The sequence below is a fragment of the Melanerpes formicivorus genome, unplaced genomic scaffold, assembly GCF_026170545.1.
Source record: "Melanerpes formicivorus ecotype bairdi unplaced genomic scaffold, bMelFor1.0.p_v2 SCAF_16, whole genome shotgun sequence".
In the NCBI taxonomy this organism is placed as follows: Eukaryota; Metazoa; Chordata; class Aves; order Piciformes; family Picidae; genus Melanerpes; species Melanerpes formicivorus.
Genome location: NW_027142368.1, coordinates 8,547,165 through 8,563,756, shown reverse-complemented (window position 1 = coordinate 8,563,756; position 16,592 = coordinate 8,547,165). Strand labels below are relative to the sequence as shown.

General features: G+C 36.3%; 1 protein-coding gene across 3 annotated transcripts in view; it reads left to right on the top strand.

Moving 5' to 3' along the window:
* Positions 1-15,754, top strand: part of ZNF143 (zinc finger protein 143) — a 31,733-nt gene extending 15,979 nt beyond the window's left edge. For all 3 annotated transcript variants that reach the window (XM_068148017.1, XM_068148018.1, XM_068148019.1), the window contains 10 exons: positions 1,198-1,272; positions 2,703-2,822; positions 3,857-3,932; positions 4,548-4,673; positions 7,535-7,714; positions 8,719-8,946; positions 10,215-10,360; positions 11,923-12,084; positions 12,899-13,045; positions 14,791-15,754. In XM_068148017.1, coding sequence (XP_068004118.1) covers positions 1,198-1,272; positions 2,703-2,822; positions 3,857-3,932; positions 4,548-4,673; positions 7,535-7,714; positions 8,719-8,946; positions 10,215-10,360; positions 11,923-12,084; positions 12,899-13,045; positions 14,791-14,874 — 1,344 coding nt within the window. In that variant the 3' untranslated portion in view covers positions 14,875-15,754. The remainder of the gene's footprint in view (positions 1-1,197; positions 1,273-2,702; positions 2,823-3,856; positions 3,933-4,547; positions 4,674-7,534; positions 7,715-8,718; positions 8,947-10,214; positions 10,361-11,922; positions 12,085-12,898; positions 13,046-14,790) is intronic.
* The last annotated feature ends 838 nt before the right edge of the window (positions 15,755-16,592 follow it).

Here is a 16,592-nt window from a genome sequence, read left to right as displayed (position 1 = left end):
GGAGAAGGTCTCAGAATAGCTATTGTTTCCTTAAACAAAAAACCAACACTTAAGAATTACCTGCTTTGCAGTCTCTCTGTAAGCTTGTCTCTGCTTGGGCACTTTGCTCTTCACTGTTTCAGCTCTAAGTTGCCAAAAGTATATTGCTCATGATTGTCTCATTTATAGTGTAGTCTGAAAACTTCTTATGGGACAAGTTCACCTTCAGTTTTCGAGTGAAGTGTTGGTAGTTCATGCTTTGAACAAGATACTTTACACAACCATTTAACATCCTCAGAAGTCTACTTGACCTCCTTAGTGAGAGGGCAGAAGCATACCAGCTGAGTTAAGATTCCTGCCAAACTATTTTAAAGAAGAAAAATCACTTAGACTAGATGCAGCTGCATCAATTTCAGCCTTGAGTGTGGTAGATGCAGAGAGTATTGTAAATGCCTGTGCTCAATACAGAGACAATCAAGAATAGGAAACTACATAAAGTATATTTTACTTTTTCTACAGTGCCTAATAAGATGCTGTTCCTTGAGTTGATATACATAAGAAAGTTAGTTTTGTTGGTTGTTTTTTTTAACTGGGCAATTATATTTTTATTTGAATAAAAATTTCAGAGTAACATCTAAGCCTTCCACATATTTTTGTAAGCTCCTTGGAAAGCAGCAGTTCCTTTCTGTTCTTTTAGACTGTTTTCACAAACCAATTGATGGAGCAATATAGAAGTCTTTGCTTAGCTGTTGTAATATGACAGTTTGAATTGAGATGTAACAAGTTGTCTTAGATATTTTGATGCCAAAGGAGTTGTGCTGTTTGAAACAAATTCTATTTCACAGGGAGTGAGAACTATATCCCTGTTATAAGAGATGTAAATGCTTGGGTTTATTTTTTCCCATCAGAACTCAGTATTGCTATATTTAGTTTATTTTAATATAGTTGTCAAACTATTAATTTAACATATGTGGTTCTTGCAGTATTTTCCACCTTGTTTTGTGACAACTTTGTGATGCTCACTTTATCTGTACCACAATGGAGGTGCTACATGTGGTGATTTTCATGTTGGCTAATGAGCTATAGGATAACCATGTATCAAGAGGGAGCTAGAGAGCTATGAAATTAGGAGCCGCAGAAACTGTCTGTAACCCTCTGGTTTTCAGATGAATGCAACTAATCTGCAAATGTTTTTCCCATTTCAACTTTGTTTTTCAGGTATCTATTGATGGAAATGACACTGTTAGTGGCACAGGAATGATAGGTGAAAATGAACAAGATAAAAAAATGCAGGTATGTAGCCAAATACAATATAATTAAATATATCTTTCTTCTGTCTTCTCTTCGTATGTGGTCTTTTGTATCCATGAACTAGGCTCTGTTCCTACCTTTCAGGAATTTAGGACTCATACCTATACAGCTAGGTCTTATTTCTCAATTAGTACAAGATCTTTTCAAGTAGTTTTAAAAAAGATCATCTAGTACTTAATGTTTTCTGATGTAATTAAAAGTTATGTTGCATTTCTAATTTTCCTTTTAAAGCTGACCTGAGAATTTCATCAGTGAGGGGGCAAGTATTTCTGAAGCTCTTCTCCAGAGAATGAACTGACTTTATAGTCCTTAAAGCAGAATGAATGACGACTCCATTCATGTTTCTCTTTTTTCCCTCAAGAGTGAAAATTCCCAGCACTTGCCTGGAAATATTTATCTCTTTGGGGAATTATTTTGATTCGACTTGCCCTGTCAGAGTCCCTGACTTCTACTGCAGATTATGTAATCAGTAGCTAAGAACGTTGCTCCCAGTGAAGCTGAAAGATACTTTTATCTCTTTTTCTGTAGTCATGTTGTTAGGTTTAGTATTCTTTTTATCTAAAAACTTTTTCAGTGTGAAAATACTGACCTAAATGACAAGGAAAAGTAAGGATGCAATTTATTAAGTCTCAAGATTTTATTTTTTTTACCTGTTACCCATAAAATTACATAAGGAGAATAGCATTTGTCATTATAACACATTTTATTAAAGGAAGAGACAAAGCAAAATATATTCTGGGCTTCAAAGAATTATGACCAATAACAAAAATAATAAATCCCCTATACCACATGTTCAAATGAGGTGGTCAGAGAAGCCCTGGTTTTCCTTCTTGTTTCACTTAAAAAATTATGTATTGGACAAGGAAGTGAAATATCCTTCAAGGGAAAATACACTATCTGTGAAAGGAAGAACTATAGGCCCACCTCTGATAATTACTTCAAAATACTCCATTCATAGGGGTTTTTTAAAAGCTGGGTCACACAATTTTTAAACCTGCAGGCACTCCATCATTGCCTGTGTGCATGACTGTGAAAGGACAAAATAGGTAATATATACATTGTTTATGGTACTGGACTATATTCCTTGCAATGAAATAAAGAAATGTAGAGGGTTTGCACACTTGTAGGCTGCAATAGGGAAACAATTTTAACAAAATGCAGAATTCAGGGGAGAGTAAGATAAGATCTTGGTTGACTTCCTCTGAAGATAAAATCCTGTTAAGCAAAATTACCTTAGCCATTATCCAGTTACATGTGGATTTCAACCTAAGCCTCAAAAAAAAAGGCAAATCTGGCAGTTGTTTTATCTTATACATCTTCTGCAATACATATGCCATATGGAAATCTGCCAGTCTTATGGAGCATTGTAATTTGCAAAGAAAAAAATGTTTTTTGTTTGTTTTACCTTTAAGATTGTCTTGCAAGGACATGGAACAAGAATGACTGCAAAATCTCAGCAGAGCGGAGAGAAAGCCTTTCGCTGTGATTACGATGGCTGTGGAAAACTGTACACAACAGCTCATCATCTTAAGGTGATGCGATGTTAAGTGAGCATTGTTACTTTGCAGGCATGATTTTTTTTTTTTTTTTTTTCCCAGATTATGTGGTTAAAAGTAACAGAAAATTACCAGAGAGCAGTGGTGCTGTTCTGTCAGATGTTTATTGTAGTGATTTTACAGTAATTGGTTGTCCAAGGTGCTCATCATATTTTGCTTAGTGGTCTGGATGGATGCAGGTGTGGCATCATGTTAGGCTCCTTGTGTTGTCAGCATGTAAGAAATACCTTGTTGAGACAGTTTGTACCAGCAGTGTCACAGAAATTCTGAAATCCAGCATTCACTTTATCTACTTTATGTGTATGCATGATCATACAAAAAATCCAGCTTTTGAAAGAATTTGCAGTCGTAGAAGTCTAACTCTTGAAAACAATCCAACATTCAAAGTGAGAAGCTGGAACATCTTTGCTTTACAGGTGGCAACTCCTTAATTCTCTTCCTTTTTCAAACTGAGTAAAAGAATTAGTGAAACAGTAAGGGTGTAGAGGTGTTCACATTCCAGCCTAGGCTCAGATAATCACTTGCCTATGAGGTAAACTCCCTGCAATGCTGTCTTGTTTCTGACTCTGGAGTCAGTGAGTAATTGTCTCTATGGATCACGTGTTAAAGTGGTGTTCTTGCTGTAGAGGTTTCATGCATTGCAAGAGGATCATTTAGAAGCACTTAGTGGAGTAAAAAAATCACACGGAGGATCTGAGGCATGTTTGCACATTGTCTTTTATATAGTTGCATAAAGTTGTGTGCTTACAGATTTTTTTTTAATTGTTTGTTAATTTTTTTTCAGAACTCACTGGAAGGGTCAGGTTAGACCTTGGAAAGAAACATCTTTTGGTTTAGGGAAAACACTATTACCATATTTCATTTTTTTTTCATCAGTGATGTAAAAAGACACTAGAATGAATGTGATTCTTAGAAAAGTAAAATATGTAGTCTCTGAGAATGAACTGTTTCTGTGCTGACATAATCAGATACAACATTTCATTAAGTCAGTGTATGGCATGTCTTTGCAGGTGCATGAAAGGTCACACACAGGAGACAGACCATATCAGTGTGAACATCCTGGGTGTGGCAAAGCCTTTGCAACAGGTAATCTTTTGTAGACTCTCTCCTACTGCTTGATAGTGTTTGTCTCTGTACTCCATATAAAGCAGGTTTTTAAGACTGCTTCTTTTAAACTGCTAAATAAAGAACTTCATTGGGAGAAGCATGGCATAGCATGCTTGAAGAGCATGAGTGTCCATAACACTACCAGTTGACACCTATATATGTGCTAATGTTAATAACATGGTTTAAAATAATTAGAGTTTAGAGCCTGAATAGCAGTAGAGTTTTTACTGCAGACTTCATTAATAGTACTGATTTTTCATCAGCAAATAATTAAATGTCATTTTGATGCCAGCAGTGGCAAGAGACAAAACACAGATGGTATACAGAGCATACGGCTTCCTCAGAAGACAGAATAAATATTTGTCCACAAATCCTTACAGTTTATCCTTTTGAAGGGAGAGAGAAGCACTAGGGAAGTGTACTTTCTTCATAAGTGAAGAATGAAAGAACTTCTAAGCTGTATTGAGCGTTCTGCTGCTCTGTATTGTAGAATGAAGAGTGAAAGAACAATGGAACGGCAAGCACAGCTTGTGATGGTTTATGAGTATCCTGATTTTGTGTTTGTACTATTAAAACATCCTTTTCAATCCTCAGGGTATGGGTTAAAAAGTCATGTCCGAACACACACTGGTGAAAAGCCTTATAGGTGCACAGAGGAAAATTGTACCAAGTCATTCAAGACTTCAGGAGACCTGCAGAAACATATTCGAACCCACACAGGTACTACTGTCACCCTTTTTTCCCCCCCTTTCTTTTTCCTTTTGGTTGTTTTGTTAGTTCACTTAGATGGTTTTTGTTTCCTCTTTGATCATTCTGTGACTTCATACTTACAAAATTAGCCTGTGTATGTTCTCTTTCTGAAGCCTAGTGAGCTTGACGGTCTTTCGGCACAGTAAGCATTTAGTGCAAATCCAGCATGCTTTTCTTGGAAAAAGTGCTTAAACATTCACATTGCTATTGCAAATGCACTGACTACTAGCAGTGCATCACTTACATTGTCACTGAGTGTGCAGCTGTAACAGAGCAAGGAACTTTTCCTCCATAGTATGCCTCTCCTTTCAGAAATGGCATCAGTGTTCTTAAGTTTTGGTGCTTTAAGATTAATTTGCATGCCAACTTCCTGAAGGTTCACAGCTCTGAGCTTGTTGTTACCCTGATTGCCCTTCTCTCCTTGCAGCATAAAAATGGACAAAAATATAGAAACCCAACTGTTATTAACACTTCCAAATAAAAATGTTCATATTTTATCTAAAAAGAAGATTCATTTGAAAGGCAAAACACAAATAAATTCTAGACAAGTTTGCACAACGTCTCCTTTGCACCTGAGATCTCAAAAACCCCCCAAAACCTCTTAAGAAGAATAATCTATCCCTTACTAACCTGTTTTGCTAAGTATATTTACTTGCCTGATAGAACACTGCCAAGTTTTTCCACTGAACTTCATGAATCTCAGAGAATAAAAAAAGAATTTTAGAAAATAGGTTTTTCTCAGATTCTAAAGGACAATGCAGGGAGCAGAATAAAAGAAGGCAGTAAAAATCATAAAAATATTACATTGAGACAATTCTGCTTCAGTGGCTTTCATATTCAAAGAGCCTCTGTTGAGATTAGTGCTATCTTGATGTTAAAGCAGTCATCAGGATGAAGATACTGAAGTGTCATCTGTTTTCATTTCTAGAAGAGAACTGTTTGACATTGTTATGTAGTACATCAAGTACAGACTATGAACTGAAAGATTTCTGAAGTATGGACAACTTGATTAGCTTTAGACTGTTTTCTTTACTTCTTTATGGCCACAGAGGTATGCTAATTTAATTGCTTTAACCTAATTTAGCAGTGGAAACAAAAAACTTCAGCCAGCCCTATGTAACCATTTACCCATGTGAACAATGTTAATAATACAGTCATAGACTCCCCACAGTTCTGGGACCAGACTTCAGGGGTGTCTTTCTTTAGATTTATGAGTAGTTGCAGGAAACAAAAGAGTGAGAAGAAAATTGCACCATGTCTTTTGTGCAGATGGATGGAGTACTTCATGCTCATACCTGGTGCAAGCTGCCACAGTGCACCTAATGGAGGCAAGCCTGGGCTCTGCCCACTCTCTGCCATGGCTCTGAAACCTTTTTGTTCCTTTATCATGTAGAGCAGGGTTAGTGTTTCCTTAATTTTCTGCCTGTTGTAGCCAAAAGGGGTTTTTCCCTCTCTTTCGGTGGCAGCTGAGTCACTTTCTGTCGTCATATGCTTGTCTCGGGTTCTTCCATGGTTCCCCAGATGTACTGTTCTGATAACAGAAAAGGTGGTGTGGAGATTCCTCATAGTTTCGGTGGGGTGCCTTTTTTTCCCCGCCCCCAGTCACCTGGAAATAGGTCTTCTAAGAAGTACATTAGAAACTTAGGGCTGGCTTCAAGAACCGGTCGGGTGACATTCTTGTGGGTGTTCTTTTGTGAGCAGTCTGGTTTAGTTTCTAATGCAGGGCCTGTTGTTGGGCGGGGTTGACTCTGCAACCCTGGTCCTTTCAGGCGTAATTTGAGGTCCGGCACTGAAGCAAGGATTAGGGAAGCCATGGTAACACAACACTGAGGAGTGAAGTTTAATACACACACCGCCTTGGCAGGAAGCTGAAAAACCTTCCAGAAACAGATGCCTAAGCAGTGAATTATAGTTTCCTCTGCCAAGGAGCTAACTGCTTTAGAGTTTCATGGTATTGATTTCTCTACCAGGACTTTGGTTTTTATTTCTTTCTCCAAGTACCTACAGTTGTATCTGCAGTAGTAATCTGCCCTCCCTTGCTTACAGATTCTTCTCTTTGGTAAGCAGTATGGTGAGTGGAATGCAGTGTGAAATTACAACAGGATAGTGTGTCAGGTAGCTGGAGCTTCTCCAGACTTGACCCCTTTCATTGTCCCCCCGGGGCTTTGATAGATCTGAAGGGTTAGGGGTATTGGACAGGGGTTGGCCTTATCCAGTGTTCATGGTGAAAAGTTTTGGTGCAATAATGTTAAGTTATTGTTCTTAAATATATACTACACAAATAGACTCATTTTTAAAAGAACCTGTATTTGTGATTGCTTTTGCTTTGGGATTGGAAACTTTCAGTTTCAGGGCTGTCTCTCTTTGAAAAGTTGGGTTTTCTCATGTAAGGTTAAGTACTTTCAATAAGTTTTACTGATTCATTTGTATCTTGGTTATGCACTAAATCATGAAGGGGTTTTTTTGGTGTGTTAATTACAATTGACGAATACACAAATGGTATAATACACTTGTTTTGGATAATGTATGTATTGGGTGTGCTAAATACATGTTAGAATATGGACAATGTTGGAGCTAATCCAAGCAAATTAGTCTTTTATACATTAAATGCTTCATCATTTAATATGAAGATTGTATAGTTTTTCATGAATGTTGTCAGTTTGGGTTCAACAGTAGAACACTCTGCATTGGCATGCTCATGGTGTTTCTGTCTGAGGGCATCAGAGAGAATTAGGTCACTTTGGATTCCTACATTCAGTCTGAGTGTAGCCTAGGATTTTTGTTCTCTTACAATTTTTGCATGTGTACCTTTTCTTCTTATTTTTTTTCAGGTGAAAGGCCATTTAAGTGTCCGTTTGAAGGATGTGGCAGGTCGTTCACAACTTCTAATATTAGAAAGGTTCACATCAGGACACATACAGGCGAAAGGCCTTATTACTGTACAGAGCCAGGATGTGGGAGAGCTTTTGCCAGTGCAACTAATTATAAGAATCATGTGAGAATACACACAGGTATATGAGTGATATTTTGTACTTTCAAGTGGAATCTGCTTGGGAGAGGCTGTGTCATTCTCCTTGTGAACAGTTTTAGTGTATAGCCCCATTCACATGACCAGGCTTGGTACTTTTGTTGGGGCCTCTTCTATCCTCAGCTGGGCATAGTTAAGAAGTTAGGTTTCCCACCTTACTGTCAAGGCAAAATAATTTTGGTTTGGTTACAAAGTTCTTTAAAACAAATGTAAAGCCTTGCATTCAGTGGACATTGGGCTAAATCCTTCATATGGTTCTGGGGCTTGTATCTCTGGTGAATTGTTTCTTAAATAAGTAACAATAAAGCCAAAGCCTGAGCCTGAATTGGCTCACCACTGTGAGTCACCCTTTCATCCCAGCTGTATCTGCCTTGCTGCTGGAACTGTGGTCAAAACCTTATTTTTGTAGACAGAGGGGAGGGGAAAATACTTGCCCAACTTGATTGGCAGGGTTAGTCAGCAGAAATAATTGTAGAAGCACAGACAAGCTTCATAGAGGTGTATTTTGTATCTCAGATTATGTTTTTAGTTTATAATGTAATTTGGACATTTGTTTAGCTGATTTTAAATTAAGGTGTTTTTATATGAAACCATAATTGCTTAAACATATGCTTCCTATAGATCTCTTTAGAACTTAAAGGGTAAAAGTAAGTGAAATTGTGCTAGTATATCAACATACTGGATCACTGAGGAAAAGCATGGGGCATCCATTAATAAAACAGCAAAATTCTAAATACAATGCTGAACTGACATTTAAACTGATATTTTACATGGAATGACAGGGATCAAAAATTGCCCAGCTTTCACTGGCAGTAGGTTTAAAACAAACAAACAAAGAAAACCCCAATTTTGTGAGCTTGAGCTTCATTGTCACTTTTGAAATTGAAGTATGGTTGCCAATGAAGGTGTGTTACTAAATATTTGTTGGCATTTTTTTCTGTACATCCTAGGTAAAGTTCTCTTTATCCTATTTCTTTTTCCATACAGGAGAGAAGCCTTATGTCTGTACAGTTCCTGGTTGTGATAAGCGTTTCACAGAGTATTCCAGTTTATACAAACATCATGTTGTACATACTCATTCCAAACCATACAACTGTAATCACTGTGGGAAAACATACAAGCAGATTTCTACACTTGCTATGCACAAGCGGACAGCACACAATGACACAGAGCCCATTGAAGAAGAACAAGAGGCTTTTTTTGAGCCACCTCCAGGTTAGAGTTTCAGTCTTTTAATCTCTTGCCATAGAAAAATGGGCTGCATAATAATTTGCTGGTTTGGGTTTTTTTATAACCAAGGAAATGAAGTACAGATAAAAATCTGAAGTACTTAATAGAAGTTATTGAACTTCTTTGTAGGGCTTTTTAGTGTTGTAAGCAACTTGTAACCAGAAACTGAAGGAGTAATTGACTAGATTATAAACTCATTTATAGCAGCCCTAGGGATAAGAGAAAAATTTGAGGTACAATCCCAGCAAACCTACTATAAACATGAAAGCTATGAATCTGTGAAAGGACCTGTGAGAGTTTACAATGATGGTTTGCAATATACTGGATTTTTCTGAGAGATTTTTGTAAGAGTACATGCAACACTGTGGTCGATGACAGTCTTGTGCAGGAGTAAAGGCACTACCTTGAGAAAAGGAAAAGTCAGTCTTTGCACACACTGATACTGTGATGGTTTTGCTATGATTAGTGGCAATTTCTGCAAAACTAACTGTCCTAGAAGTAAAGATGAAAGTGAGCTCCTGTGCTGCAGTACTCCTTATGTTTTTCATGGTATCATAAATATTGACTCCTGTGACTTGTAACAGATCAGCTTGAAGGAGATACTGTGATAGGACAAATATCACTTGTCAATTTGTGATTTGTAGATCTAACTGGAGATAGCAAATACATGTGTAAACTGTTTGGGTCAGAAAATGTGTTATTACATGTGTGTGGAAACAGCACTGAATGCACATCAAGCAGGTTTGTGGCCACCTAATTCCTTTTTTTTTTAAAGGATCAATAAGGTTCATTTGCTGAGGTTAAATGTTTCTTAAGACAATTAAATCTTCACACAAAGGCATCACCATATTGTTCTGTATGTTTAATGAATAACTTAAAAGAAGCTGCCAGTTGTTTGCATGGAGCCTCTTGTATGGAGTGGTTAACATTTGATAAATTCATTATAAATGTTTGCCACCATTTAATATTTGCTTATGAACTAAATGTGTATTTTCTTCATGTGTAGTATTTTTATGTGTTAAAGCTCATTGCTAAAAGACTTTATCCTATCTTCCCAAAACAACAGCTTTTCTGACTTGGCTTTGGTATCTTTCCTTCTTCAATTTTCCCCTTTCCGTTCCAACATTAAAACTAAATATTTGAATAAATATTTAAAACCTTCAAACCAGTCTAGCATTTAATCCTTGTATTTGTTTTCCTGTCAGCATTTTGAGTATGTAAGCTACTTTCTTGCCTTCTTTTTTATGAAACAGGTCAGGGTGAAGATGTTCTCAAAGCCTCAGAGATAACCTATGTGACAGGTGTAGAGGAAGATGTAATTTCTGCACAGGTTGCTACAGTTACTCAGTCAGGATTAGGTCAACAAGTAGCACTAATATCCCAGGATGGGACCCAACACGTAAGTAACAACAGTGTTAAGATGATGACAAAAATACATTGACAGTTGAGACAAGTGTTTGCAATATTCCATGTTCTTTGCAAAATCAGTTAGGATTCTTGATAAGTATGTAGATGGGTTTCCAAAAGGGAAGAAACTTTTTTGGAGTTGGGTCAAGATGCCTAGTGTTGGGACTCCTCTGGAATACCTAAATTAAGCCATGTGCCACTGAAGCTGTATTAATAAAAAAGCTAGGGTTTTTATATATTCATATATATCTCCTTGTTATTACTTTTAAAGCAGGCACAAGCTATTTTAACATTTGTTATATATGCAGCCTGGTTGCTGAGATTTTTCAGATTCCATGGTGGTTTGATTAATATCTGATAGTGTCTTCACTGTTGTCTACATATACATTGAGCTTTTTCTGGAAAGGGGCAAGGAAATCTTTTTTTAGTCAAGGTATGTGCTTTACAAGTTGTTTGATAGTGTGCAGTTCTTACCATTTCTAACATAAACAAGTGGAAAAGAAAATACATTCAAGATATACAGGGAAAAGTTGGTAGCTTAGCTGGAAAGATAGCTGAAATTCCAGTGGCATATGAGAAATATCTTCTAAATTCAAACTGTAAATTAAAGTAGGCTGTTATATTGCCAGCCCTCAACATTGCAGTAGTATTAAGGAACTGGCATTTTCACACTCCTAAAATGAAGGCCTGTAGAGGCTTTGACATAGTTTTCACATGTATATAAGTATTCCTTTAGCTTGACTTTATTTCTGATGTTTTATTACTATGTAAGTCAGTTGTCAAATCATGTATCTGATTTCCTAATGCATTTATATGGGAGACATCAGTAATTTATGTCATTAACTCTATGAATTGTTTATTTGTGGTTTAAATTCTAAGTCCTTATAAGCCTCTTTAGTATTTCCATTAAGATAAAAGTATTTCAGGTGATACTACTTTAAGTCGTATTGTCCACTGTGTAAGACACATGGGTAGATAATCTATCATGCAGTTACTTGGGATAAGATCTGTTTAACATAGAGTCCATAGACTCTGGGGGCAAGTATGCATTCTTTTTCTTTGTTACTGGTAGCCATTTATTTTTTTTCTGTAAACATGTAAGTGTGCCTAAAAGGTCATGGAGTATCAGATCCTAATCAGTAAGATCAATGCGATGAGGTCTCTTTGGCCAAAGAGTGACTGTGATTCTCAAGGAATGCTTGAGAGTGGCACTCAGGAAGTAAAATAAAGGCTACTAGGCCTTTTGGATAGTATGTTACTTGTAAATATGGCTTAAAATGTTTTTTCCTGCTACTTAAGAACAAGTTGCCTTTTTGTTCTGGATTGCTACACATTTTGTTTCAAATGAAGCAAGTGAACTAGCAGGAGTATTCCTGCTGAACCAGCTAGCAGGATTTGGTTTCATAAATGCTGTTACACTTCAAATGCAGATTTTGTTTTTTTTTCCCAAATCTTACTTAAAAACACATTATGTTGCCAAAAGCTGCGATTTGGATATGACTTGAGCAGCCATCAAACCTCCTGTTTTGCTTTAGGAGTTGTTTTGTGTTTCAGGTCAACATATCCCAGGCAGATATGCAGGCCATTGGCAATACTATCACTATGGTAACACAAGATGGCACCACCATCACAGTCCCTGCCCACGATGCTGTCATTTCTTCTGCAGGAACACATTCTGTTGCAATGGTTACTGCAGAAGGCACTGAAGGGCAGCAGGTAAGACATTATCCTGCATACATGTGTAATGTTCCTTTACAAGATGCTATAAGATAGGCAGTTAAGTCATCACAGTCATTCACATAGATTGTGAATGACTTACCTGAGTAAAGCCTTTTTCAACACCTAGCCATAGCATTCTCTTCATAAGAGTATGATGTGTTCCACTCCAGTGCTATGCACCAGCATGTGGTAGAATGTTGTATAAATGACAGTTGGGCACCCAAAAAAAAAAGTGAGATACCATTCTGGTAATTCTGGTACATGTTAAATATGATCTAGGAATGTAAAGTGTTTCACACAAAGTCACATAGTAAGTAGCAGAGTAAAGAACAGAATCCAGTATGAACTGTAACTTAATATTATGGAACTGTAATTTATTTGGCAGAGAGGAAACATTTCTGTAAGTATGTGTATTCAGTTTTGTTTTCAATATACAAGTGAAATATTTAAATTTTTTAGTAAAAATATAGTGATAAATTTTTCAGTCTTTAGGTTAAAATGCATTTCACTGTTCTAAAAATGCACCACATGAAAATTAAGACAGTTATTAATCACCATGCCCTGTATGTATAAATACAGGCACATTTATTGAACTTCTTTACAGTTCTGAGAATATTAACATTTTGAGACCTAGTAGATAACTTTGAGAACACAGTGATGGCACCCTTTCTTAAAAAATTATCTTTTGCACAATAAAATTATACTTATGAATAATCACAGTTTGAATCTAACTTTGAAGATAAACACTGTACAAGGTCAGTAACGGTAACAGTTCTGTCATCCAGTTGACTTTCTTCCTTTGGTTGTGAAGGTTGCTATTGTGGCTCAAGACTTAGCAGCATTTCATAGTGCCTCATCAGAATTGGGACATCAGCAACATGGGCACCATTTAGTGGCTACAGAAACTAGACCTGTTACGTTGTTGGCTACATCCAATGGAACACAAATTGCAGTACAGGTAAGATGGCATTAATGGGTTTTGAGTGTTTCTTGTTTGAGCTAGAATCTAGTCATGGGAGAATGTGATTTCAGTAAGTTTTCCTGTCCCATGGGAATGTAATGAAGCTATTCTTATATTCAAATTTAGCTATTCTTATATTCAAATTTACCGTGAAACTGAGACTCAGCAATTCCTGGGTTTGATCCTGTTGTTGACTGGATATCACAACAAATGCACACTTTGTTCTACAGAACATAGAAAATCACATGTACTGTACATCTTGAAACAGTATACAATTAGGAGGGGAATAATTTTCATGGATGTGATGCACTGTGAATATCACAGGGAGCTGTGTGTATGCAACTGCCTTGAGTATGGTTTTGCATTATGGGGCCTTACTAATAGAAATATAAAAACCCATCAGTGTGACTATGCAGAGAAGAGATGGCAAGAAGAGTTTCTAAACAAATCAGTATTAAACCATTTAATGTGTGTTCTTGGAAAGAACTTCAAAGAGAAAAAGAAATGCAGAAAATGCACTCACAAACTTAATTTCCAGGCAGTAAAATATACTTTGCACGTGGAAGTAACCACACTTTAAGTCAGGTTCCTTCAGAGTGCTCATCTTTGCTAAAACTAGTATGAGATCAAAATTTCAGCATTTGAGTATCAGGATTAGTGCTGCCATCTAAGTGTATGTATTCACAATACTCTGTTCAGAGCTCAGGTTGAAAGGCATTGTGTTTATCTCTTCAAGCAGACACAAGAGGTTGTTATTATAATACAAACAAGATAGTGAATTAAAAATGAGCAGGGTGAATGAAGAGTTGTTTCTTTTATGTACTTTGATACTAATTAATTAATTTGATTTCTAAATACTGATAAAGCCTGATAACCATATTGACGTCCTAAAGAGGTGGTAACAGTGCTGCTCATGATTTGAGTGGCTCCAGAATCTGACTGTAAATTATGAACTATATTTAGAACTGCCCCTTTAGGTCTATGCATCAGTCAGATAACCTGGTTTTACTTTTCACACTCTCATACATCTTCCTCCTTAGCCAATAGGTAATGGCCAGCTTTCCATTTTTGTTAGGTTGAGATTGTCTTTAGTGTTCCCATCGCTGGATGTACATGCATGGTGTGCATACTATAACATTCCATGCCTTCTTTCCCAAAAGTTTACTTTATTCAGGGTTGCTTGATGCTACTTCTGGCCTTGTAGTTGCAGCTACAAGATAATTTCCTCTCTTAACTACTGTAGAATTGAACAGCATCATCATGACAGGATTCAGGATTCTGCATTAAGTATACATATTTTATGTATATTAATGGCATAGCTGACCACCTGCAAAAGAGCTAAGAAAAATGAAAATGTCTGTTTGCTTTACTGGTGTTAAAATATAATTCAACAGCCACCATGACTTTTGAAAGCCTTATCCTAGTTTTATATATGCCAAGTTGAAATATCATCTACTTTGTGTGTCATGAAATGTGTTTACCATGCAGCAGTTCTTTGAAGAAAATTTATTCAGTAGATACCCAGAAAGTCAGTTTAATCTGCTATCAGAAACTTAATTGTCATGCTGATTAGATAGCTGCCAGTATGTTTTACCCTGAGGAGGTGTGACAGTAGTGATCACACTTATTTGTGGTTAAGTACCGATCTATAACTAGATCCTCAGAGTTGATGCTGTTGTTTGTTTTTTTAAATGTTTATATCCATATGTAACATTTTTGATGTTTAAATGCATTTGTTTCAGCTTGGAGAGCAACAGTCTCTGGAAGAAGCCATTAGAATAGCCTCCAGAATACAACAGGGTGAAACACCAGGGCTTGATGATTAACTTCTAAAACTGCTACAAGAACAATAGAGAAAAAGGTATTTTATTTTCAATCAACAAAGGTCCATACCAGCAGCACCCCATAAAAACTTTGAAGTTCCCCGCTCACTGATACTGTGTACACATTTTATGCAAGAGCGAAGAACGTTTTGTAAGTTTTGTGTACATAACCCTTGGAATGGACTGACATCATCTACTTCCAACCGTTGTATATTCAGGAATATGGAATTAGGAGTATATAGTAAATTTCCTTGTTATCAGATTTCAGACTGGTCTACAAGCAAGTGAGAAATTCAGTAGAAGAACTGGAATTAATTTTGACTGTCGTGTACAAATAATGAAGGCGTTACTGAAGATTTAAAATATTTAAAATACTATTAAAAAACAATCATATGTTCAGGAACCCTTACAAGTAATAAAGATGACAGAGCCTTTTAAATTGCATTCCATAAATGGGGGAAAAAAAAGTCTTGGATTTTGAGCCTACTGTAAATCTTTTGTGTTTTGATTTGTTTCATGCAGGTTTCAATACTCTTTAGATTATTGACCCTATCTCATTCATTGTAAATACTGACTGTTAATGCTGGAAGTGCTAATTATATTATCTTTAAAATTGGCTTATGTACAAAGGAGAAACTTTGGTTGTTCACTATTAAAGGAAGTAAATCTAATGATTTTGTTTCTTTACATGTTTTACTGGAGATGTTGCTCTCAAATTATTATGCAATAAAATATAGCAAGATTGTATTGTCTAGGTAGGATGGTATTGTCATGTGACGTACTGGTTTAGCTTTTAAGGAGACTGAGGTTCAAATTATTTATTTACGGCCTTGTATAGTTTTTTTCCAAAGTTAATTTATCATAAATTTAACATTTTGACTTATTCATTTTGATCATAATCCACTACAGTGTATAGAGTAATTTGCTTTAATAGTTTTTAAAACACTACAAGAACTATTTGAAACAGTAATTAGCGAACCGATTTTGACTAAAAAGTAAACTACCTGTTTTCAGGAGGATTCTTTTCAGATGGTGTATTTGCAGCGCAAGTACTAGCAGTCTATTTTCAGCAGTTCTGAGTGCCTGCTGCTACTATTCAGTACCTAGGATATGCTGATATCAGTGCATTTGAAAATCAGGACACAAGTTACTAGGAAAAAAGGGATTAATTAATGATGATGTAAGTACAATGATCCTCTACACCTACCATTATGCAAAGGGGGAAAAAATTGTTGTAAATATGTCTAATATACAGTAAAACATTTTTTTTATATATGAAAAATGTCTTTACTCTTGTCTTGTTAGTAGGCTTGTTTAGCAAGTTAAATTTTTTTTGGCTTCATGTAAGGTTCAGTGCCTACTTTACATGAGTGTCAAGAGCACTTCTGAAAGTGAAGCCTCACCTCACCTTTTACCTTCTCAAGGGAAGGTTTAAACATCTTCGGATGAAGTGTTAATCAAGTGATCATTTTATAAGTGTTGTGAGGTACGCATTTATACATAAAAACAAAGTCCATAACTATATACCTTGAGGTAATTGACCTCAAAAAGGCCAAGTTTGAATAGAATGAAAATAATTTATTGTGAATTTGAGTGCGTTGCAGCCTTTTATGTTTCTCGTACAGATGGCTAACTGAAAAGTGCAGTGCAAGAATGCAGTACTGTGGGATAGATGTGGACAAAGCAAAGACTGTTCTCTGGATCCATTACAAAGTAAAACT